This window comes from Cricetulus griseus, chromosome 3, assembly GCF_003668045.3.
Source record: "Cricetulus griseus strain 17A/GY chromosome 3, alternate assembly CriGri-PICRH-1.0, whole genome shotgun sequence".
Taxonomy (NCBI): Eukaryota; Metazoa; Chordata; class Mammalia; order Rodentia; family Cricetidae; genus Cricetulus; species Cricetulus griseus.
Genome location: NC_048596.1, coordinates 89032785 through 89058454, shown reverse-complemented (window position 1 = coordinate 89058454; position 25670 = coordinate 89032785). Strand labels below are relative to the sequence as shown.

At 46.3% G+C, this 25670-nt stretch overlaps 1 protein-coding gene across 3 annotated transcripts in view; it reads right to left on the bottom strand.

Annotated features, from left to right (window-relative positions):
* Positions 1-25670, bottom strand: part of Galnt18 (polypeptide N-acetylgalactosaminyltransferase 18) — a 309335-nt gene that overhangs the window by 152359 nt on the left and 131306 nt on the right. For all 3 annotated transcript variants that reach the window (XM_035441322.1, XM_035441323.1, XM_035441324.1), the window contains exon 2: positions 2865-3057. In XM_035441322.1, the coding sequence (XP_035297213.1) occupies positions 2865-3057 (193 nt within the window). The remainder of the gene's footprint in view (positions 1-2864; positions 3058-25670) is intronic.

Sequence of the window (25670 nt, the reverse complement as noted above, 5' to 3'; positions counted from 1 at the left end):
TCACGAAACCCAGGACCAACTGAATGAACTCTTCATTTTGATTGTACTTTGTTCTGAACACAGGCATATAACAAAAGTTAGATTATATCTTTTAGCACCCAGAGACCAGCCAGAGACCACAAGGGAGAGGCAGGACCAGGGACATATGCCACATGGAAAATCTCTCTGGAGACAGGTGCTGTAGCCAATGCAACACTCCAAGCCTTGATAGTGGGTTGCTGTTCTTTCAAACAGTTTTTCCAAAAATAGAGATGCAGCCCTTGTCCTCTCTGAATATTTAGTGCTATGGGAAGCCAATGTTTAGTGCTATGGAAAGCAGTCCCCCATGACAGTGATACAAATTGACACCTCACAGCAGTATAGCACAACGGTTACCTGGCCCAATTCTATTGCTAGACTTGCCACTCCAACTCTGACTCTAAGGATACTGGGTAGCTCATGCGGTCTCTATGTGCTTCAGTTCCCCCTCCTCTCTGCAATGGAGTCTCAGTAACCCAGCTTACTCCAGCAAGGTAGGGGCTGTGGAAGCCCAGAGTTCATTTGAACAGTGCCAAACATTTTCCTACAAATAGGTGCTTTGCATTACAAATGTTTGCCATTGTAGACTGAAAGAGAGTAGAGCTACTAGCAGTATGCTTTCAGAACATGTTACACAGGATGTACCGATCTGTAGCTGCTCAGTTCTCCCTTGCTTGCACTCAGTGGTCCACCAACAGCCGTCTGTCTTGGCCATGGCTCTGGCATAAGTAGAACTGAGCTGGTCAGAGGTGACCAAGTTCATGTGCAAAAAGAAGCCTCCCATTGCCAAATCCACCAGCAAAGAGCCCTCTCTGAGGAGAGAAGTCTCAGTGTTTACTGGCTCTTTTGGTGAGTCAGTTTCTCTGCCTGAGGAAGAGGGCCAAGTGAAATGAGCTTGCCCTCCATGGAAGGTGTGTGGGCCCCACAAACTGTACAGTGCAGTGAAGAGGGATGGGACCTTCTTTGCTGATGATGTCCTCAGAAACTGCAGGATGCTGTCCATACAGGATCCCCTAGTGCCCCTCCTTAGGCAAATCCCTCCAGAAGGGACACCAAGAGGAATGTTTCTCTAAGGAGAAGGCAAGGGGCTTGGGGGTCATTTCTGAGAAGCATTGTACAGAGTCAAACTAAACACAGCTGGGGACCTTCACCAAATCCATGTTTGGCACCCAAACATGTGGGTCAAAGTCCAGTTGGGCTACTTATCCATCTCTGGGACTCAGGCTCCCTTCCTGGCCCTTGATTTACTTGACTCAGAGTGGAGGCCCCTCCCCCACCCATCTTCTTTCAGTTCTCCACATGTCACCATGGGACAGCTATGGCTTTGCCCAGATTGCTATCTGGAATATGGGTTCTGTGGAGGCTGGCCTCCAAGTTCTTTTGCTCACTGCCCTCTCCCTCCACTGCTGCAGAGTACATGAGAAGAGCATGAGGGCAGAGGAGACAGTGCAGTCAGTAGGGGCTTGCCACAAACACGAGCACCTGGGTTTGATCTCCAGCAGGCATAGCAGTGCACACTTGTACCCTCAGAGTTAATGCTACAGAGGCAGGAGGATCCCTGGGGCTTGCTAGCCAGTCTTCCCAGCCTACTAGTCAAGGCTGTGCCCCGCCTCAAAACATTACAAGGAAAGAACCCACGGAGTGACACTAGAAGTTGACCTCTGGCCTCCATATGAACTTGTATGTATGTTACCTGTATGTGCATCTATACACGTGTGCTTGTGCACACACAGACAGAGATACACACAAGACTCTATAATCCATCTTTAAATAACAAACACACTCACACACACACACACACACACACACACACACACACACACACACACACGCGCGCGCGCGCGCGCGCGCGCGCGCATTCACTCTTCTCCCCATTTGTAGGTCCCCAGTTCCCAAATGACTATAGTTCAGCCACCTTCTCCTCAGGCCAAGGACAGCCATACTTGATTCTACAGTATTTAGTAAGTGCTCAGTGAATGTTTGTGAAGCTGAGGTGACCTCCTTTCTCTAAGACAGTGGTTCTCAATCTTCCTAATGCTTTGATCCTTTACTACAGTTCTTCATGTTGTGGTGACCCCAACCATGAAATTATATTTGTTGCTACTTTGTAATTTTGTTACTGTTGTGAATTGTAATGTAGATCTGTGCTTTCCAATGGTCTTAGGCACCTCCTGTGAAAAGGTCATTTGACCTCAAAGGGGTTGTGCCCCACAGATTGAGATTCACTGCTCTAAGAAGCCATCTCTTCTAAACTCAGCGACAAGGTCTTTCCTAAAAACCCCAAAGAGAAACTCAGTATTGTTTGCAGCTTTAAAGAACATTTTAAAATGAGGAGAAAGGGGGAATGAAGGTATTGGGGAGCTCACAAAAGTTAATGAGATTTTCTCACTATGGTACGTGCCCAAATTTTAATAATTATGAATAATAAAGATTCTAGCTGAACCTTAAAGAAATATCCTTGTGTAACAAAAAGAAAAGTCAAGACAGACTTCTCTGTCAAGTATAATGACTTGTTCACCCTAGAAGACAGATATATTAAAAAAAAAAAACTAATTTAAGGGGGGAAAAGTTCCAGCTAATTGGTTTAAAATGACATATTAGTGGGGCTGCTAGATAATTTTGGTGCCTTTACGGGATGACTGTGTTATTAATCCCCAAAATTTCTAATGTAAAGAAGCTGTCCCCCTACTCAGCAGAAGAGAAACTGAGGCTAAGAGGTTAGGCCCTGGCTAAGATGGGAAAAAGACAGAGTCTGACCCTCCCCCCAGTCCAGGCCCTGTCCAAGCACTGTAAGAACCCATGGCCTCATGGTGAGGATAACAAGAGACTGGCCACTGACTGCTCACCCACTGGGTCTGAGGTCTGGCAGGGGCCGGTCGAGGGGTAGCCGGTCACTGAGGTAGGCGTTGTAGCCGTAGTACTGGAACTGCTTCAGGGCCACACGCCGGCCTTCGGGGCTTAGTTCCTGACCCCAGTGTGCAAACAGGGAGGAGTCCGTGAAGGGCTCAGCCTCTGCCTCTTCAGGCTTGGCAGGAGCCTCTGGAGAAAGAAGGGACAAGGAGACAGTGGGTCAGAATGTAACCCTGTATATGCCAACACCAACCCCTTTCCCTTCCTTACATAAGCCCTTCCTCAGTGAGTGGGGGAGAAACTAGGATTTTCATGGTTCCCAAAGATCCATTCACCCATGAATCTATCATGCCATCACCCAATAACCATCACATTCAGGGATATAGAAATATACCCAGCAGAGGCTGCCAAGAAGTTGATGGTTATGAGCCTGACATGCCGACACAGAAATGCTGTCTTTTCCAGGCTATCCTTCTGCCAACAATATTGGCCCTGTCTCCTAAGTGGGCTTCTGCTTCTTTCCCAGCCTGCCCTCCTGCACCACTATAGTCTTGGTCCTATCTACAGCCAGTCTACATCCATGTCCCAGCTGTCTCTGCCTACCCAGACAGGGACATCCAGACCCAGGTAATAGCTACCTGCCACACACTTTAGGAATTGCTCTCTGGGCCCCTTGGTGGATTCATGAAGGCATCCCCTCAGGTTCAAAGGCAGCTCAGGGTTTCCCAGCATCTCCCCAGGCACATGGAGGGGGCTTTCCTGTCTAGACCACTGGCTCTGGATCCGAATGGTCAGAGATTCAGATTCTGTTCCACCATACATGAGCTGTGAGGCCACAGCAAGCACCAGCCTCTATAAGCCCATGCCTCCCTTCCTTCAAAGTGGAGATCACAGATCTGAGACTTTTGAGGACTGCAGAAGATAATGCTTCAGCACTTAGGTGAGTGTTTGTCTCCCAGTGAACACACAATCAATGGGAACCAGGAGTAGCAGCGGGAGTAGGTCTTCCAATCCCTCTTTGATACTCAGTAACAGATCTAGCACAGCTTGTGGGCCAAAACTTAAACTAGTGTCCTGGGACAGACAGGAAAAACACTTAAAGCAGTGACAGTAAACAGAGATGTCTAGGCCACTGGATATGCTTCCCTCTGTGTCATGAACATATAAGGTGGATCCCAGAGCCTGGGTCCAGATAGAGACCCAAGAATGCAGAAGTAGGCCAGGAACAGGAGAGGCAGGTATAGTGCACCTGTTGTGTTCCCTCAGGTGTCTGTATGGAGCTAGTAGGTGCACAACATACCTAAAGACACAAGCTGGAGACAGGGTCAGGGTCCTCAGGTCTTCAAGATCAGAGCCCTCAATGCTCCAAATGGCCACTTACTCTTAAGTCACTCTACTAAGAGCTGATCTAGGAAGCGTGGCTTTGCCTGGTCACAGAGAGAGGCTTCAAGCTCCCAGGATCTCTGGGTTTCAGAGGAAGGACACTGGCATGGCTAGAAGTGTTCAGAAGTTCAGAAAGCAGACCCAAGCAAGGTGATGCAGGCTTGAGGTGAGAGCGAGAAGAGATGGATACGGACATAAAGGGACTCTCAGTTGCCCACCAGACTCCCAGGGGGAGCTTGCATAAGAACTTCTCCTCTGGGGCTCTGACCACCCACTAGATTGGAGGTGTAACTCATTAACATTAGCCAGGCCCAAGGCAGGGCCTTTTCCTAAGCATGCCCACACAACCCTTCATCTTAACTGACTCTCCTCAGAGAAAGACACAAAGAGCACCAGGTATGTGCCTGGGGTCACCCAGGAGGAAGAGGAAGAGCTGGAATGATTCCATCCTGGGAGGCTCCCCCATGCCCCCCCACACACACACACAGTGGACCCACCACTGCATTTTATGGCTGTTCATAGCAGCAAGCTGGGACCCACAGGACAAGGTGAGTCATCTCATTACCAGTTGTTTGTTGGTTTATTTGTTCTGTTTTTAAGGAACATAAAAGAAAACTCAGGTTAGGATCTATTGAGGAGCACAGTATGACCCATGCAATGCATTTCTGAGGGGTTTTAAGATGTGGGAGCCAGCCCAATTCCAGAATACTCCATTCAAGACTAGGGTGCATCTGTGCATTCTCCCCATGAGGCCTGCTTTCATGATCTTGAAGGTCCTCGTTATCTCTACAAAGATAGATGACTCATTCGCTCAAATAGGGGGTAGTAAAATCTAAATCAGTGAGCCAACTGAATCATATAATATTTAAAAGAAATGGAGTTTTATTGCTCTCAAATGCCTAAATGGATATTACCAAGTAAAATGAGATCAGTTAATGAAAAAATTATGATTCACAATTAGGCCTGTGTTGCATAATAATGTATTACAAACATATTGAAGACAGAGGTTACAGCACTGTGTCCCTACCTTGTTACTTGGTGTGGGTACAAATGACAGCCACATGAAACCAGCATGCTCTTAAAGATGAACTAGGGAATTGGGAGATGGGGTAGTGATTCAGTTGGTGAAGTGTTTGTTCTATAAGCATGAGGGCTGGAATTTGATTTCCATGTCAAAAAGGAGCCAGCTATGGTGACATGTGCTTGTAATCCCAAGGCTGGGGAGGCAGAGACAGGAAGAGCCTTGATTCTCACTGCCCAGGCAATCTAGCCTACCCACTCAGTTCCAGGTCACTGAGGGACTGTTAGAAAAGACACACTGTTAGAAAAGACACAAAGGCATCTGAGGAGTGACACCCAAGGTTGTCCTGTGGTCTCCACGCATGTGCAGTCACACCTGCACATACATGCACCCCATGTGCAGGCACACACACACACACACACACACACACACACACACACACACACACACACACACACACGTTCCATTTTTATATTAAATATTAAGTTAGCATATAGTATAATGTTACATGATGGCATTTTCATACATGTACATCAGTCTACTTTGTTCTTATCCTCCCACCCCCATTGCCCTCCTCAATTCTCTCTTTCCCAATTCTGGCTGGACCTCTTTCTCTCCCAAACAATCCATTTGTCTCTCTTTTTTTGTTTTGGTTACACATGTATTCCAGTCCCCTCTTCCCCTCAAGACTGCTTCCCCTTTCCCATAGCCCCTTTTATGTCCTGCACATGCACCCCATATATAAATTTAAATCCACATCCAACATTTGAGAGGTACATGCCACATTTATCTTTCTGAGTCTGGCTTGTTTCACTTAACACAATGACCTCTAGCTCCATCCACTTTCCTGAAAATGTCATGATTTTGTTGTCCTTTTATGGATGAATAAAATTCCAGTGTGTGTGTGTGTGTGTGTGTGTGTGTGTGTGTGTGTGTATGTGTGTGTGTGTGTGTATGTGTGTGTATGTGTGTGTATGTGTGTGTGTGTGTGTATGTGTGTGTGTGTGTGTATGTGTGTGTGTATGTGTGTGTGTATGTGTGTATGTATGTACGTGTGTGTATGTGTGTGTGTTTCTTTATGTTCACAGGTATTTAATCTGTTGAATGAGTGAATGGGGCAGTAGCAGAAAACCCTGGGAGGAATCTGAAGGTCACTGTCTGCTTGTTAGGGACTTCCAAAATCTTTCTGGGAGTCTCCTTTAATGGGTGAAAGAAGTGAAGCCTGCTGATAGATAGGAGTGTGTAGCAAGGAAGGCCATGTAGGGGCTTGTGGATGGTCAGTTTCCTATCTAGATCACCGAACCAATGACTATGTACCTTCATGCAGGTGACAGACATTCCTCCAGTGCCTTCATGGAAGGTGGTCACTGCTAGAAATCACTCCTCTCTCCTAGAGTGCTGGGGTAAGTACCTCATGCCTAAGAATCATCCAAACTGGACAGCGCATGGAGCTGTCACCCCAGAAAATGGAGACAGAGAAGAAAGGAAGCTGTGCCTCTCTTCTTCTCCTGCCCCTTCCCCTCTTCCCTTTTTATCCTCCTCTCACTCCCTCTCTCCTTCTCCCCCCCTTCTTTCCTCACCTTAAAGGGGTTCAGAATCAGAAGAAGCCCAGTGATGGATCCCAAAAATCTCTCCTCCCAAAAGGTTGGCACAGAGGACAACATGGTGGGCAGATCCAGTCTCTCCTCCAGAAAACTGACACAAGTTGTCTTTGGTGTGTGCTCCATTAAACTTCAGCTCCAACCTATTGGATGCCCTCTTCTGTGGATACCTGCACACATGTCCCATATACTCACACAGACACATAAATACTGATGGGGGAATGCCCTTCTGTATATATGTTTCTATTACTGGTTGATGAATAAAACACTGATTGGGCAATAGCCTGGCAGGAAGTATAGGTGGGGCTGCCAGACGAGGGGAATTCTGGGGAGAGGATGTACAGGGTGAGCCGCCAGGGAGATGCCATGTTGCTGCTGATGGAGTAACAGGTCCTGGGCATTCTCTGGTAAGCCAATACAATGTGGAAATATTTAGATTAATAGAAATGGGATAATAGTTAAGAGAGAGCTAGCCAATAAGAAGCCTGAGCCATTGGCCAAACAGTTTATAATTAATATAAGCATCTGTGTGTTTATTTGTGACTAAATGGCTGTAGGACCAGGAGGGACAGAAACTTCATCTACAAAATACCACCCCCACCTTTTATAGTTGAAAGTTAAACATCAAATAAAGGCAAAGATGACACTGAGTGTGTCTTGGATACAATTTTTAAAGCAGGCTTCCTTTTCCTCCCCTCCCTGTCTTTAAAAAACAACTTTGCTGAGGTATAATTTATATATCACAATGCTCACCTGATTAATGTCCAATTCAGTGATATTTAGAAAACTCTTATTCAATTCCTAAGAAGCCTCTGTGCATGCTTTATTTGGAATTGAAAAGCAAGAGGCTAATTGAATGTCTAGAAGCAAACAGTAGCCTCAGCAGCTTTCATTGAAGTCCTGTTGCCTGCTTCCTGATGGTAACAATTTACCTTTTCCCCTAAGAACCTTGATGCTGGGCCTTTCGAAGAAACCTAGACTGGGTTTATAGTTCTTCCCAGTACCACCCGTGAGGACAAGCTTCATGGGCTACCCAAGGAGAGGGGTCGTGTGCAGTCAGTGTCCAGACCCTTCCTTCAACACAGGTCCACTGTGCAGCACCCCTGCTCCACACCCCCGTCCTGGGATGTGGTCTCTTCTTCCTCCTGCTAACACCTGACTTCAGGTCCAAATCCCAGCCTTGTTCTGGGCCCAGATGAAGCAAGGCCCTGAGACCTGCTGCTGTAAGATCCCATGTTTATTATTATCTTAGAGTGTGAGGGGGTCTCACTGATCTAAGACCAAGGTATGGATAGGCTTGTTCCTCCTAGAGTCTCTGAGAGAATCTATTTCCTGCCTTTTCCAACCTCTCTAGGCTGCCAGGTTCCTAGCCCATGGCCTTTACTCCCTCTTTACAGCAGCAGGCCTTCCCCCCTCACAAAACACCGCTGCCTCTGCTTTCCACTTCCCCACTCCCTCAGAACTTTACAGTCATTCAGGATGTGATCTTCTCAGGCTGTTTCCAAGTTGAAAGTCAGTGGGATTAAGCATTTCACTTTCATCTGCAGCCCGACTTCCCCTTTTCATGGAGGCTGGAATGTCCACAGATTCCAGCAATGCAGACAGGCAGATTTCTGGGTGGCCAGTAGTCTGCTGACACAGTCAGAGCTCAGTTGCTTGGTCCCACCTCCCTTTATTATAGAGACGAGGGTTGAAGACTCTGTCCCAGGGCTACAATGAGGCAAAGGATCTCTAGCTGAGAGTTGTTGAGTCTACTGCTACCTCAACCCCAACATCCACAGTGACCACCCAGTGCAGTTGGCCAGGAGTTGGCCAGGGTTGCTGTCTATAGACAGCAGAGAGCCAGGTAGAGGAATCAGGCCTTGCATTCTGGGAGAGAACCACAAGGGTGTGAGAGTACAGCCCCAGTCAGGTAGACTAGAGGTAAAAGGGTTGCCAGCTGGGGTTCTTGGGAGAAGGCTGAGCTCACTCCAGGGATAGGACAATGGCCTTTTCTAGCAGATGGAGCTGGTACTAACTTGTGACTGAGTATTCCCCACCCCTGCACCGAGGGATTCTGGGTATGGGTATGGCTGAGCTCACAGCCAATATGTCTAGTACAGGTAGGGCAGCCAACACTTGGCATGTGCATACTCACAAACAGGGAAGCAGAGTGGACTAAATTATGTACAACAAAGCTGCTGTGAAAAGGCTTGAGTTTTACCCTCCAAGCTGATGATGAAAGCACATGTAAAAAAACTCATTTTAGGGAGTGGCAAATGAATGTATCTTAGGAACTTGGATTTATGAACGCTATTACTTACTTCTTTAAAACTGCCCTTTACTCCTAGAATTCTGCCAGGGAGATATAATGATCTCTGAAGCACACACCATCATTCTCCTTCCTTGAGAGCTGACAGCCAGGAGGAGCTCAACACCCAGACTCCTAAATATGCACCTCACGTTCCCACATAAAACACTGAGTGTCCACGCATCAATTTCCTGGGATGAATTTGTTGGACACACCCTGCTGGCCCTTGAGGGCCACGCCTCTCCTGATGGGGATTCACATCTATAGGAGAAAGACATGGGCCCCACAACAGACTCTTTCTCAGCACATTTCTATCTGAAGTGCTGGGACATGCTGCAAAGGGAAGCCTGCAGCCCCTGGTCCCAGCCCCAGAGTCTCCTATTCAGTAAGGCTATGAGGGTATGAGGAGCTGTACTCTATGTATTACAGGTGATGCTGAGGTTGTGGACCCACGGTCTCACTATGAATACCACGTGTTGACATGAAAGAGGTAGTTGAATGTTAGTGGGAACCATAGGCCTTTTCTGACTCTCCAGTTAGCCCCACACTATGCAGGGATGACATGTCATCCCCTTCTTCAGGCCTCTGTTTTCTCATCTATAAATACAAGGTGATCACAAAAATCCTTTGTGTCCTAACATGTCACTGGCTCTAGCTCACACAGATATTTGGACCGCCAGCTCACTTCCTCATGCCTAGAGAGGTTAAGGGACATAACTGAGCCACAGAACTTGGAAGAAATGGAAAACAGAACTGGGAAAGCTCACTGAACTACTGGATGTCCCATTCCTTGCTGAGTGCCTTCTACCACCCACAAAGACCCTTCAAGATAGCTGTGGCCTCTGATAAATGAGTAATTATTTCCAATATGTCTGAGACAGCCAGAAGAGAGCCTACACCTAGGGCAATCTGGCAAATTCCTTTCTGCCTCTAGAGTTCCCCCAGGACAGATGCCTGTAGCCAGATCTATAGGAAGCCCCTACAACTTGATGCCAGGCTAGCAGTAAGGTGGGCTTTATAAATGCATTTGAGAAGGGACTTGGAATCACTACCCAGGCCCTGGTGCCACTTTGCACCATGCTGCACTTCTGGCTGTGTACATGTAGACAAATGCTCACACTTGCATATGCACATATATACCCCATACCCTCATGCATTCACAGGCATGAACCTGAACATGAATACACATTCATGCACATTTCCACATGTATACACTCATACCCATGTTCACATACACTTGTGTATGTACATGTTCCTACTAGTATAATCATGTACAGTGCCACACAATGTATATGTATACACATGCATATATATTCTCACACATGAATGGACATACTAGCATACACACATACACAGACACACAGTTACAGTCTGCAGTAGTTCCCAAAGGCTTGACTGAAGAGCAGATTCTCCTGTTCCAAGTGGCTGCTCAACATATGCAGCAAGTTCACCAATAGCCAGCTACCGCAATGAGCAGACAATAACACTACCAGTTCTACAAAAGTTCAACTTGAGCTGAAATATTTTGAGGCTGTACTATGGCTAAACAGCCCACAAAGGAACATCCCAGTACAGTTTGGTCTGAGTCATAGCCTGGTGAAACTGGGGTTTACTCACATGTGCCTGGGTACCCAGCCAGGGAAGTTCAGGGATGAGCTGGCCATGAATCTCAACAGTTGTTGGCCATTAGACATCTATTCATGATATTTCTCAGTCGTAAGTCTCCCAGCCCACCAGCCACGGCTGTATTGCAGCATGGAAAAGCAGATTTGTCTGCCACAGGCTTTGAAGCCACGTCAAAGCAGCCATCAAAGGAGACAGCCCATATTCAAACAAAATCCATTTCTCAAGCATGACAGTAAAAAAAATATTTATCACATGAAAGATGCAAAACCTGTATGATGTCTCGATGCTCTGCTCATCAAGCAATGTATGCCCCATGGAACGTGTGCAAAACCTGTCATGCCTGTAATTTTGAAGAGGGTGGGTATGAGTCCTTTTCCTCTGGCAAATTCTCAATTTCCCAACCTAGTCATTCTGCTCAGGCACCAGAGGCTGAGGAAGGAAGCAGACATGGCCTACAGCCAGACAGGCTCAGCAAAGGGCTGGACAAATGATCTGCATGTCTGGGATACAGTGAATGGGCCCTGTGCTTATCTGCTTCTGTCAGCATGGGCTTTGAAGGGCATCCATGCTGATTCTTGTGCACAAGGTCAGACAAGACTCCTGCACTGAGTCTCAGGATTATCCACACTCCATACTTTCTTCCATTATTAAGACTGTGCTCTACAAGTGTTCTCTCCTCTCTCTCTCTCTCTCTCTCTCTCTCTCTCTCTCTCTCTCTCTCTCTCTCTCTCTCTGTGTGTGTGTGTGTGTGTGTGTGTGTGTGTATGCATGCATACGTGTGTGCATGGGATAAGTGGGGGTGTTATGTGTGCTTGTGTGCATGCATGCATGTGGATGGAAATCAAACGTTGACCTCAGATGTCACTCCTTAGGTGCCAACCACTGTGTTGCTTTTTTGTTTGTTTTGTTTTGTTTATTAGACACAGTCTCTTACTGTTTTGGACCTCACCAAGTGGGCTAGGCTAGCTGGCCAGTGAGCCCAGGGATCCTCCTGTCTCCAGTGATGGGATTACAAGCAAACTATGTATAGCTCTTGAACATAGGTTCTGGGACTCAAACAATGGTCCTGATGCTTGCAGGGCAAGAGGTTTACCAAGTGAGCCATCACTCCAGCCCTTTAAGTACTCAGTACCATTAAGCACCCATTCACACACACTAAATCACCAGAAGGCAAACTACCTCCTGGTGAGGGCCAAGGTCTCCCAGACTCAGATCTAAGGTAAGTTCTCTGGTCAGAGAGCCTGCAGACCTCAGGCTCCCCCTCCATGCCCTGCCTCAAGGTTGGGGTTGGACCAGAGAGGATGATCTGATACACAGCCTTAACAACTGCTCTTTAGGGTGGAGACACAGACTTGGGTTTCTTGTCCTTTCACCCAGGTGGTAACTCAGAAAGTGGTCAAACTTTGCACACTGGTAAAGACACACTGCCTTATGGTGCTTTTTCTGTGTATCCTTAGACAGGCAAAAATAAAACTCTATGTGCTTAGAGTTATGGACATCATGGAGCCCACTTCTCAAACTCAGCACCAGCAAGGTGTAACTCTGTAGAGTCAGCGTGGCACAGAAGTGAAAGGCAGGACCTCTGAACCACTCTGCCTGGGTCTGGGATCTGTCTTCACCCCTAGCTATCTGTGTAACTTGCCATAAACCTCTAAACCTCGCCATGCTAAATGTGGGAAACTTGGAGCGGTTGTAGAAGCTAGAACCTTCACATTCTCTGTGGGCATGCCTTGGCCATTAAGTATTCTGTTACTGGCCAAATGCTGTGCTGGGAACTGAGGGTAGAATGATGAGTGAAGGTGTGGGACTTCTTGGGATGAGTGCTTGCCATCTTCTGATCTTCCCCACAGCATATTCCACAGAGTAATTTAGAATCCTAGGCAGCTCATCCATCCTTCCAGTAGATTGTGTGACTCCAGAACCTAACAGTGCCCTGGGATGAGCAGCCTAATGAGGCCTTTGGAGGCTCTGCTCCCAATCCTAGGCCCCATCTCTGCCAAGTTGGGGGATAATGGGAAGTTAGGAAAGCCCAGGGCATGGGCATCGCAGCTCCCCAGGGTGGGGTCCACTGTACCCAGACTGACCATGGAGGTGGGGGAGTTGGGTAGATGGGCAAATCATTGTCTTCCTGCCAGCTTGTCCATCAATATCCCAGGATCACTACTATAGTTAGGATCTTAAATGCCCCCCCCAGAAGCCTATGGATTAAAAAGGGTTGGCCCACAGGGTATTCCACTGAGTGGTGCTGAGGACATTCAGATGGTAAAGCTTTGTGGGAAAGTCTTAGGTCTCTGAGGATTTGCCCCCAGTGGTGCCTGTGGGCCCCAGGCCCTTTATTTGTCCTCTCTTTTGCTTCCTAACCACAAGATGAGTATTCAGCTCTGCTCTGCACTCCCACTATCGCTGTATTACTGCTCGCAGGCCCAAAGCAACAGTGCTAGCATTGGATTCTCCAACACTATGAGACAGAACAAACCTTCTCAATTTGTAACTCGATTTTCTCAGGTATTTTTAACAGCAATGAGAACCTCACTAGCGCACACCCCCCACCATGGCCCTGCAGTTCTGCAGGAAAGTGGTTAAGTTCCTCTTGGCTTAAGTCCTGCTCCTCCAGGTTGCCCAGGATCCTGGTGCTCATGACCCAGTAGCCATAGCATCTCAGTAGCCATAGAAGTCAAAGAAACCTGGAACACTATCACAGTGTGGCCAGAGGACTGAGAGTAACCTAACAGTGACAGCTGCTGGTTGAACATGTCAAGCAGGGCCCCAGGCCACCTCATGTATCCACCCACTCGACTTGTCTCATACAACATGTAGTACAGTTAGCTCCTTGGACTGTGGACTTCGGAGAGACCATCTCCTTCCTAAGCTCCTTGCCTCCTACAGGGCCCCAGACAGGGGATGGAACTGTGGGAGAGCATAAAAACCGGGGTGCACAGCACCCAGAGCCTGTCTTCTCCTGAGTCCTCCCTTCATTTTTTGACAAGGTTCTGCTTAACACAGTGGGTTGGGAGGTCTCCCAAATGTATCAGTGCCACATCCAGAGCTGGGGGGCATGAATCCCCTCCCACACCAGTCTCCAGATCAGCCTCTTGGCCACAACCTAAAATAAAAAATTTATATTTCCTGCACTGCACTTGCAATACACGTGCACGCATGCATTCACGCACATGCACAAGCACGCACGCACACACACACACACACACACACACACACACACACACACACACACGAAACAACTCTACATGGAAAAACAACAGTTTATAAAACAGTCTTTAGCTGTTAATCTTCATTATCAGCTTGATTAGATTTAGAATTGAATCACCTAGGAGACACACTTCTCTGGGTGCATCCATAAGGGTGTTTCCAGAGAGGTTTAACTAAGGAGGTGTAGGTGGAATCACCCTTGAAAGAGAGTCTTAGTGAGGGATTGTCTACACCAGGTTGGCCCATGAATGTGTCTTTGGCAGATTGTCTTGATTACAATAATTGACATGGGAAGACTCAGCCTGCTACAGTGGCACTAGTCCCTGACTTTGGGTCCTGGACTGTGAGTGGAGAAAGAAGCTGAGCGATGAGCATAGGCATATTCACTCTCTCTGTCCCTGCTTGTGAATGTGATGTGACTAGCTATTTGAAGTTCCTCCACCCCAACTTCCCTGTTTCGATAAGCTGTAACTAGAATTGGAGCTGAAATAAATCCTTTCTCTCCTAGGTTGATTTTTGTCAGGGTATCTCATCACAGTAACAGCAATGAAAGTAGGACAGACAGACAGACAGATCTCTTTGATTTCAAGCAGCAACGTCCCATGGACTGGGGTCCCAGGTTGAAAAAAGCAGAAGGTGAGTGCAGCATCAGCATCCATCACACTCTGCTACCTGCTTGCAGAGGCAATGTGACCAACTGTCTCATGCTTCCACCATCATGCATTCCCTGCCATGATGGATTAGAACATCAAACTGGAGGCAAAATAAGCATTTTCTCCTTTAACTTGCCATTGTCAGATATTTTGTTATAGCAACAAGAAAGTAATGGGTGCACTATATATGACAGATATGAGACCTATTTTTTTCTGGAATATTCTATTAAGAAAGAGGAATGCTGGCTGTGCACTAGTAAACTAATTTCATTGATAGGCAGTGACTGATTTTTGAAAACCACTGATCTAGATCAGAATAAATGTTAAAATCCCTGCTCTCTCTTCATATTACTTGAAATTTAACAAATAAATAACACTACTGTAAACACCAGCAATGGCCATTTTGGATGATGCTACTTCAAAGGGCACATGACCTCTAATTGTCCCAAGATTCTGATGTGGGAGAAAGAATAATCTGCCATGCACGCAATAAACATATTTAGGGTAGTGATTTTTTTCTTGGCAGCCAAGGCTGCCCTCAAACTTGAAATCCTGCCTCAGCTTCTGTGTTTTTGCTGGGATTACAGGTAAATGTCACCATGCTCAGCCCAGGGCAATAGGTGACCTCTGAGAGAGTTTAGGGGTTATTCTTTATAAGGACACTCCAAGATCCACAGGGAGTCCACCATAAGACACTCTCAGATCCACAGGGAGATCTACTACAAGGATATTCACAGATCCACAGGAAATCCACCATATAGACAGTCACAGGTCCATAGAAGGGCCACCATGAAGACATTCACAGGTCCATAGCAGATTCAGTCATGAGCACATTCACAGATCTGTGGGAGATCCACTATAAGGACATTCATAGATCTGTGGGAGGTCCAGCCAAAAGGTCATTCACAGATCCATGGGAGACCAGGCTAGTAAGCCTTATAGGAGATTTCTAAAAGATTCAGGGAGGAAACTCTCTCACCACCTGCATGTCAGCACCCTGCTTAATAGCTACATTGTATCTTTGACTATAAAACATAGGAAACATATTTATTAGCTCTGAACATAAGCAATATGTTTATAGAACAACATTTTCCTAGAGGGTACAGGAGGCAGGATATAGGCATCCCTGTGTTCCTGCCAGGTATATATGCTGTGTGGGCCAGAGAGAGAGAGAGAGACAGACAGGGAGACAGAAACAGAGAGAGAACACTGGCATGCAGACAAACCATCTCAATAGTCAGGGATTGCAGGCATGTCACAGCCTCAGCTTGTACCACTTAGCACCCCAGGAGCAAACCTCCTTTTTCACTAGCTTCTGGCCATTGCTGCCAAACCCAGTCCTTCATAGCCCTTTTATATCCACAGATAATATTATCAAGGCTCATCTCCTAGCTTCTACCAACAGCCTCTGTACATAGCACAAGTCACTATGCTAATGTGACAGCCTGATGAAGACACAGGGAAGGGAACCACCCTGTGGGCAAAGCAAGCCCAAGTCCCAGCCAGAACACACGAATGCATGTAACACACACACACACACACACACACACACACACACACACACACACACACACACCTATACCTGTGCAAGCAGGACACAGACAGATAGTATTCCTGAGCTAGAGCTGGAGCCAGGATCTCAACATAGCTGCATTGCATCTTAGAGACAACAGGGGAACAAAGCAACTAAGTATTGATTCCCAAAACTACCATGAACCAGACCTGGATAAATTTTATTTATCTTCCCAAGTGACTCTAACGTACAGCCATGGTTTAGGACCACTGGGATGACTCCAGTGGGAGAATCCACCTCACAAGCTCATTAAAATGTGAACTACCCCAGATGTTCCTCCCATCCCTGAAGGGCGATTCTCACCACAGCATGAGAACCACTCCTGCCCGATCTGTAAGAATCAGTGTCCATTGTCAACACCTCAAGTCTCAACAGCCATGCAAGCTCAGTGCCATATCATCTGATCTGATATCACCTTTTCCTTAGGTATCATAAATTGTATTCTAGAAAAGCAAGTCACCTTCTCTCAGATGGAGTAATATACTGCCATTACCTTCCTTCCAAGAGCCTTCGGAAATTTAATAACTTGTCACTGCAAGGTCTATTTTCTTCAACTGAGCATCATGGCATTTTATCTCCCTCCTGGAGTTTCTACGCCTGCCCCTCCTCTACCTCCTCTAAGCCCAAAACAGGGGTTTTCAGACATCCTTGTGTGCAAAAGAGAAGGCTGTGCCATTGCTGGGCTATCCTGGTCTCCAGACTCCAGATGCTCAGTGCTCTCCTCCTCCCTGCCCTTTACACTCTTATAAGTAGCCAACTCTTGAGAAGCCCTGTCTTTTCTCTCAGATGTTTCTACAGAACACACTCTGAGGAACAGATGAAAAATCTTACTCCACCCTGTTGCAAGGCTGCAGGAAGGCTTCTGGGGAGGAAAACCCTGACCAGTTAGTTGAGGGATTGTAGGCCTCAGGGGCTCTTCACAGAGCTCTGCTCTCTTGAGTTACCATAGGGAAAAACGTCTTAGGATGGGGGAAGGGATTTTAAAATCAAGATTCCAAAAATGCCCAGGCACCCCTCTAAGCAATAAGTACCCTGCCCCCATAGCATGTGGCATATTCTTTAAGTGTGGGGCTAGAGGAAGGTGACATAGATCATTGCAGGAGGGACAGAGAGACAAGTTCAACTGCCTCCCAGACTTCCAGTACAAGATAGACAGGGAAATGGGAGAGTACTGCTAGAGCGGTAACTGTTGCTGCCTGACTTCGAGGTCAGTAAAACCCAGCTTCTTTCAGCCACATGGCATTGAGAAGCTAAGTCTGGGGAGATTATTTTGGGGACTGCTGTAGCCAAGAAAAGCTGTCTGAGTTGCCATAAACACAAAAGGACCGCAGCTTCTTTATTGCCTTTGTGAGGGTTTCAGATAGTGCAGGGCTAATGAAGGCCCTGAGATGCACTGTCCCAGACTCTGAAGAGACTTCAGAAGGAGAAGATGAAAGGTGGGGTGCAGCCCTGACAACCTGGCCCTCATTATAAGTGACTCTGATGCTTCCTGGCGGCAGGCAAGCTTCACATCTCCAAGGCAGTGCCTTGTCAGTAGCTCAAGCTTTTCCTAGGGACACTAGGAAAAGGACCTTTCCTAGAAAGTCAGAGAAGACAGGGTACCACTGATGAACGTTTTCTCCAAGGCCAGAGATGTGGACACCTAAGATACCATGCCACACCACCCCCTCAAAGCTCTGGTCCCACTAGACATCAGTCACAAGAGCACTGTTAGTGGGAATACCCAGGAAGGTAGAAAGCTCCAAGTTTAGCAGACCAGGGTTGAACTGCCAGCCTGCCACTCACAACCTAAGGCTGAGCAAGTTTGTCACCCACTGAGAACTCATGCAGCAGAAACAGGCTAAATGGAATGTGTACATCATAGCAGTTGGACAAAGCAATTTTCACACACAGTACTCATTACTGCCTGAGCCATGATAGACTTCCTATCACCATTACAACAGTATTTAGGCCAAGATCCCTGTTCCTATATGTTACATGGCAGCTCAGCACACTGCAGGACCCCAGGCTGAGCAGCCAGGTTCCCACTCAAGTCCCTGTTCCATTCTCTACCAGCTTGGTCACATTTGTACACACTTCAAAGCCTCTGTGTTTTTTTCCTCTGTGAAAGTAACACAATAACCCTAATTGCCACAAAACATTTGGGTAGGGTGTATTAAGTGTGACTTAATGCAAGAGAGGCCTGGCCAGCCTGTATGCACTATAGCACAACTACCCTGAGAGCAGATCTTATAGTAAGGCCCCTTCCCCAGAGGACCACATGATCCTGCTCTACAGACTAATGGGGTGCAAGGTCCTTCAAAGCTCATCTGCAAACTTGCCTGAGCAGAGACAGGAAGGATGTCCCACCTACTGCCCTCAATTTTGTTGCTTTGAGGAGGTCTTTCTCAGTATCTAACACAGATATCTAAGAATATGATAGAGCAGAATTCCCTGAAGGGCCCCCTTCTCCAGAACTTTCCTTTGTTTGCCAGGCCCGAATCCACTCCTGTAAACTCTGCCACTGCATGAGGAGATGTCAGTGACTAGCCTCTGGCTTATTTTCTGTTGGATCCATGAGAACCACATAAGCTCCACAGGGAGGTTGGGAGCTCTGAGGGTAACTTTTGCCTTGGTCATCACTGGGACCAACATATCACATCATCTAGAAATAGCCCCATCACCTTGTTGACTTGATGTGTCGATGCTAACCAAGATGGTGTTTATAAATGCCATATAAAGCCCAGGGCTTGCTGTGAAAAGAGGGGATGCTTGTAGAATCACACTGTCCTTCTAGTACTGTTGCCACAACTGAACACCACAGACTGGTAATTTGTAAAAAATAGGAATTTATTTTGTTCGTGGAGGCATTATGCTCAAGAACATACTGCTGGCCCTGATGAGGGCTTCCTGCAGGGAGGGGCTTCCTACAGAAGATAACTAAATATCTTTTATAATAGACTTACTCTTGGGATAACAGACCCGTCCCCTGCATAGCCTGCCAATAAATGAACAGTCACCCACTCATGAGGGCAGAGCCTTCATGACCCATTCATCTTCCATAGCTGCCTTCTCAATATTGTTGCATTGGGCCTCAAGTTCTCCACACTAACTTTTTGGGGAAACATTTTAATCTAACACATTTGAATCAAGGGAACTGAGGCTTGGAGAGGTTAAGTGTCTCATGTAGGGAATCTCAGTCGGACAATTAGGCAAGCAGGACCCCATCTCTGGAGTATGTCACTCATGGTGCCTCCCAAGCAGTGGGACTATTGTCCTTTTAGCTCCTGCCCTCTTCTAGCCGTCACTAGATGGCTGTGGAAAAAGCAGCTTTGTAGCCTGTCTCTCTCCATCAGCAGCACAGTTGTCCTGGGTCATGGAGGGCCTAGCAAGAAGATGACCCTTGAGTGAAGGATGAGGCTGAATCATTAGGAGAGTGGTCTCAATAGAAAGCCTCTCACAGGAAGCAATTTGTACTTTATTCTGGGTTGCTTGTAAAATAAATAAGCCTCTTTGGAGTGCACAGCCAGGGAGGAATGGGTGCTCCATCTCACACAAAGAGCAGCTGATGGCAGCCAGTTTTGTCAAGAGGCCAGGGCACAACCATCTGGAGGCTGGCCATGCTTCCCACTATGCTGCAGTGCCCAGCTGGGACAGAGGGAGGGATGGCCAGGGTCCAGTGCCAATGCATGGTTGTCAGACTCCCTAGCTCAGGGCAGCCTGGGGCTGAAAGGGGAAGATGGTCACATGGGCAGCAGAGAATATTGAGGGTAGTCTTCACTTTCTCTCGATGGCCTGGTATAATCTTCAGAGCTGTCCTTTTTTGTCCCCCATGAAATCAATTTAGAATGGGAATACTCAGAGAGATGTGTGGCATAAAGGCACTGAACTGGCTGAAGTTATTCCTCTATGGTGTAGTTGGTAGAGCAGAAAGACACCAGTATATGATAGGGCAAATACTTGCTGAACCTCTGATTACCCAGAGTGGAGGAAAGGTACAGACTGTATGAACTGGGTTCACTTGAAGTGACTGAAATGTATGCCATGCTATGTTTATTAAGCCATCAGTAATCTGGAGTATGTTCATTAAATTATTTCATCTTCAGAGTAACCCATGAGGTAAGCATGACCACCCCTGTTTCTGCATAAAGAGACAAAAGTAGGGCTGTGTCATACAATGGATAGGACAAGTGCTGGGGAGATAACTCAGTCAGTAAAGTGCCATGAATGCAAAAGGACCTGAGTTCAGTCCCCAGAACCCATGCAAAAAGTCAGATGTGGTGGTACACATTTGTAATCTCAGCACTGGGAGGATAGTGACAGTCTGAGTTTCAGGTTCAGTGATGAGAGACCTTGTTTCAAAAAACTAAAAGTGGCAAATGATCAAGGAAGACATCCAATGTCAACCTTGTGTATTCATGTGCAACATGTACATGCACACTAACATAACAGAAACACACAGTTGTAATAAGTAGGGGGCTAGGAGCAGAGGGACCACCCATGCATGCTGCTCTACCCTATTCTGTCCTCTGCCTCTACTGCAAACCTGCCACCTCACCAACCCATCTCGTCCCAAGCAAGCCACATTCAACCCAGTACCCAGAGGCCCAGAAAAGCTACAGAAGAAATCAAAACAGGATCATGTTGAATAAAATTAAACAGAACTCAACAGGGCTACTGTCACTTATTTGACTATCTCAGTGCACAATACTCAAGGAAGAGCTTTGGGTGGATGAAAATATATTTATTGAGCAATCAAATAAAAGTGCTCTTGGTCCAGACTGCACCCTGGCATATAACTTATTTTTACAAATACAAACCTAGTTTTATCCAAATGCTTGAAAAGAAAGTTGCCTTTCAATGGAGACTCTGCATTTCAGCATAAAGGAGTGTGTCTGAGTTATTCACCAGAGGATAGGAGATCTGATGACTGCTATATATTTAGCATTTAGAAAGCCTGAGGATTCAGAGGGCTCACTGCAGGCATGAAGATGGGCCATGTGTGCATAAGTGCTGGGGGTGAGGGCATATGGAAGCCTCGTTTTCAGCATCATACGTATTCTCTCTGTAAAGGAAGTCACAAGGACAACAGTGGCAGGGCTATCTTTTTTTTCTAAATGAAAATGTGTCTACAGGTCAAGAGAAAGAGAGAAGCAAGTTCAATATTCTACTAACTGACCATCTATCACATATAATGCCTCTGGGCTGGGTATTCAGTATCTACTGGAGGCAGCAGGTGAGTCTTTGCCTTGTGGAGTACACCTTCTATTGGCAGAAACAGACATTTGGTAAATAAAGAAGAAACCTTGAGCATTACAGTCTGTGACACAGAGGAGATGGACTGTAGGAGGGAAGGTACTGTCTAGATGGCTGAGGTCACACTTGAGCTGGCATCTAAACATGAGAGGGTCCAACCACAGGCAGAAGAGATAGCAGGGATAGGAATCTTTGTTGCCAGAAGGAGTTCAATGATCAAAGATGAACAATGGTCCCAGTGGGGTTGGTGAGAATGAGTTAGGCAGGAGGCTGAAGAGAGATGGGTGGATCCTTGTGAGCTTGGGTGAAGAGTGGGGACCTTGGAATAATAGTAATGGGGAAAAATGGAAGGATCTCAAGCCAAAGAACACTGGGAGATGATAGGCAGCCTGAAAAGTTCATTTGGGTGGACAGTGGATAGGAGGCACCTAGAAGAGACTGAACCATTGAGAGAAGCAGCTTGAATGAAGCAAGGAAGATTCTCCAATCTTCCTTGGAGAATAGACAGCTGGATTTATAATATACTTTGGGAGTAGAAACATCAGACTTTAAAGTTAAGCAAAGGTGAATTCACTCATTCAACGAACATTGAAGATCAACAAACACAAAGCCTAAGGACTTATTCTTTGCTATATCCACAGGGTTTTAAAACTGCAGAGGGTCCCATTGGGGGAAGCAAAGCTTTGGAAGGAGCAAATGAATCCAAATGATATGGCATTCAAGTGGGTGCTTGGATGAATGGACAGACAGTGATAAAACTGGTAGTGGATGACAGATTACTGATAAATAAACAGACCAACAGATAATGTGATAAAATAAGAAATAAAAAGATAGATGATAGACAGATGGTAGATGTGGTAAACTGAGTAAGAGTCTCCCTACACGGGCTCATATATTTGAATGTTTGGACCCCAGTTGGTAGAACTACTAAGGAAGAATTAAGAGGTATGGGCTTTGAGGTTACAAAAGCCCATGCCATTCCAGTTTTCTCTTTCTGCCTATGGTTGTGGATCAGATATAAGTCTTCCCCAGAGCTGCCCTATGAGCTCTGGCTACCTTCTCCCAGCACCAGGTTCTACACATAATTTAAGCCAAGTCTGGTGACCCCTAAATACACGCAGACTTCCCATCTAGCATACAAGGAATGCCTCCCAGGAGAGACAGACATTTAAGCTGCAAACATGCAGAGAAGAAAGGCTGAATACCTTCTGCATGTACATTCAAGTTTCTCCTATTTCTGTTTTATTTCAATGAAAAGAATAAGCATATGAGAACTCTGTTTTACTCTTTTTTCTTCTAATTCTACTTGGTGTCACTTCTCTCGTGCCTTCTACCTGCATAATACATCTTGTTATCATTACTGCAGTTACTGCATCTTAAGTAGCTGATAATTATCATATTTCTAGAGCCTGTTAACATGCACTTTCCCCAGCGAGAGCCTACTCAATCTCCATGTGAGCCATTTATTTCATTTTTTTTTAGGAACATCACAGGTGGGTGCTCAGTGGAAAAGCAATCATTAATCTCATTAAAACAGCAGGGCGAGGCACTGAGAGCACATTTCCTGACATACCCAGAGTGGAGACTTGTGGCTCCTGAGACCCCTGAATTGAGTTTTGTTCCTTTTAGTCATAATGAGCAGTAAAATCCAAAAGCATACTTAAAACAAAAATCTTTGAAATTTGACCTGAGGCTGCAGATTCTGTTGCTAGTACTCACGTCATGGTATTGTTAGCCAGCCCCAGAAAAGCCAAGTGGGCTGCTGCACCTGCCCAGCATTTGTATGTGTATTTTCTAAAGATGTGTGGCTTCAGGTTAGCATCAGAACAATGGGAACATCACTGGGTGTGGTGGAAGTGGAAAGATGAATAATTTAGCAATAGATCAGTATTGAGGTTAATCTGCCCTATGAGATTCTGTCTCAAAAGAAGACATTGGGTACCAGGGATGTAGCTCAGTTGGTAGAGTGTTTGGCTGACTCGAATAAAGTCCTATGCTGAATCCCCCGCATGGCGGTGCATTCTGTGATCTCAGTACTTGAGGGTGGGGAAGATCAGAAATTTGAGGTCACTCTCAATTATACAACTAGCCTGGGATATATAAGACCTTGTGTCAAAAGGAAGAACAGGAGGAAGAGAGGGAGAGACCGGCAGAGGGAGGGATGAACTGGGAAATTAAGGTAGAGATGAGGCTCAGTGCCAGAATGCTTTTCTAACATATGCAAGAACCTTAGCTCAACCCAACACTACACAAAACAGAAAAGGAAAACACCACTGAATTCCCCAACCTACAGGAGCCATCTAGAATAGTATACCCAACAATCTACAGTCATTTCATGGAATTCCAAATCACTCAATCCAAGCAACACTCTCTACAGAGGTTCAAGAGTAGATCTGGGGAGCATGAAAGCTCTTGCCTGCAGACAGGAATTTATAACACCATGAGCATGAGCATGGCCTCCTCCCATTAGTCTTCTCTTCTTGTCCGTGGGAGTCAGCAAGCTCTCTACACATTAGTTCAAGATGTTGCCAGCTAGGCTTATGGAACTGAGAAACCAATTCACCCAAGTCCTCCTCCAACCCATTTGATAACTAGCTCAGCACTTGCCCAGGCTCTGAGTAGCAGCAGGATGGGGGAAGGGCATCCCAGTGTTAACAAAAGCACAGAAAAGTGACTTTGTATACTCATGGCCCCCTGGGATTCTGACTCTTGGCCATGTAATAGAGGACTTATTAAAGCTCAGAATGGTTCAGTGTACATACAAAGACACACTGACACAGACAGACATGAGAAAGAGAGAGAGAGAGAGAGAGAGAGAGAGAGAGAGAGAGAGAGCCTAAGTTCTGTTCTATGGAATACTAATCAGCAAGCATGAACCCCCTTGGGTACACAGGGCTAATTGGACACATTCAGAAGGGAGAAATCTCTTTCAGAGCCTATAAAATTAAAGGCAATAAATAAGCAAATTAATGTGTTTCCTCCAATCTGGAGGTACCTCCTTTATTGGCTCATAAAGCATTGCCTGGCATGCTGGCTCTGCTATCGACAGCTCAGAGACAAGGTTGCACTACAGTCCACTAATTGGAACATCCCTTTCTCAGGAAACTCCTTAGTAAAAGACTTGGGTTCAGTTCCCACTATTCCTTGGCAGGGGCTGTGGCTCAGCGGCTCTTAGATATTTAAGATAACTATTGCATGGCAGCTTGGGAAGGAGGTGACAGAAACGAAGGAGGCAGACTCTTGAAGATGCTGAGCCAGGGAGAACACTAAACTTGGGTTCTTCTCCAAAGCCCTAGTATGCAATGGGTGCAAGGTGCCCCTGTGATTTCTCAAACAACTACATGCAACTTCAAAGTAGATGGGAAACTGACCTGCATTCACCTGACTGAGGGAATAAAATGTTGAGTCAGTCCAGATTAAGGGCAGGATTTTGGCTTAGTGAGACAAGTGACAATAAAACCTTCTAGAAAATTTGTATGCTCTGATGTTGGGGGACACATGAGTCTGTGCCTGATGCATACCCAAGAAACTGAGCCACTAAGCTCCACTCCCTTGGCACAACCAAGCCAAGACTCCTGAGGGAATATTTTAATAGCTAATATGCCCAAGGTGGCAGCCTACCAGGACAAATGACACCTTTATAAGTCTCTGTGAGTTGCTGCTACAGGGACAGAAACCATGGCAGAGTTGGGAACATCCAGTTGAAGTGAAGACTCTGCCCCTACCCAGGAAGGTGCATCCACTTGGCTCTGAAGAGCATCTCCAGGGAACTCACAGGAGTAGAATAGAAGGTTCCTTTTTTTTTTCTCTTTTGTTTTTTTCCTCTCCCCCGGGTATACATGCTCACGTGTATGTGGGTACACAGTGTGGGGAGTGTATATGTGTACATGTGTGTATAGATGCCAGACATCAACCCCATGTGTCATTTCTCAGAGGTAGTCCACCTTGCTTTTTGAGATAGGATCTCTCAGTGCCCTGGGACTCATCCAGTAGGCTAGGCTGGTAGTCACTGAACCCTAGGGAACCTTCTGTCTACATCTCCCCAGCACTGCCATTATAAGTATATGCTACCTTGCCCAGATTTTTACATGTGTTCTGAGGTTCAATCTCAGATCCTCTTGCTTGTATGGCAAGCACATTACTCACTGAGCCATCTCCCCCATGACAAAAGGAGACTACATCTTGATTTGCATCTACCCTGTGGCTTATTCTT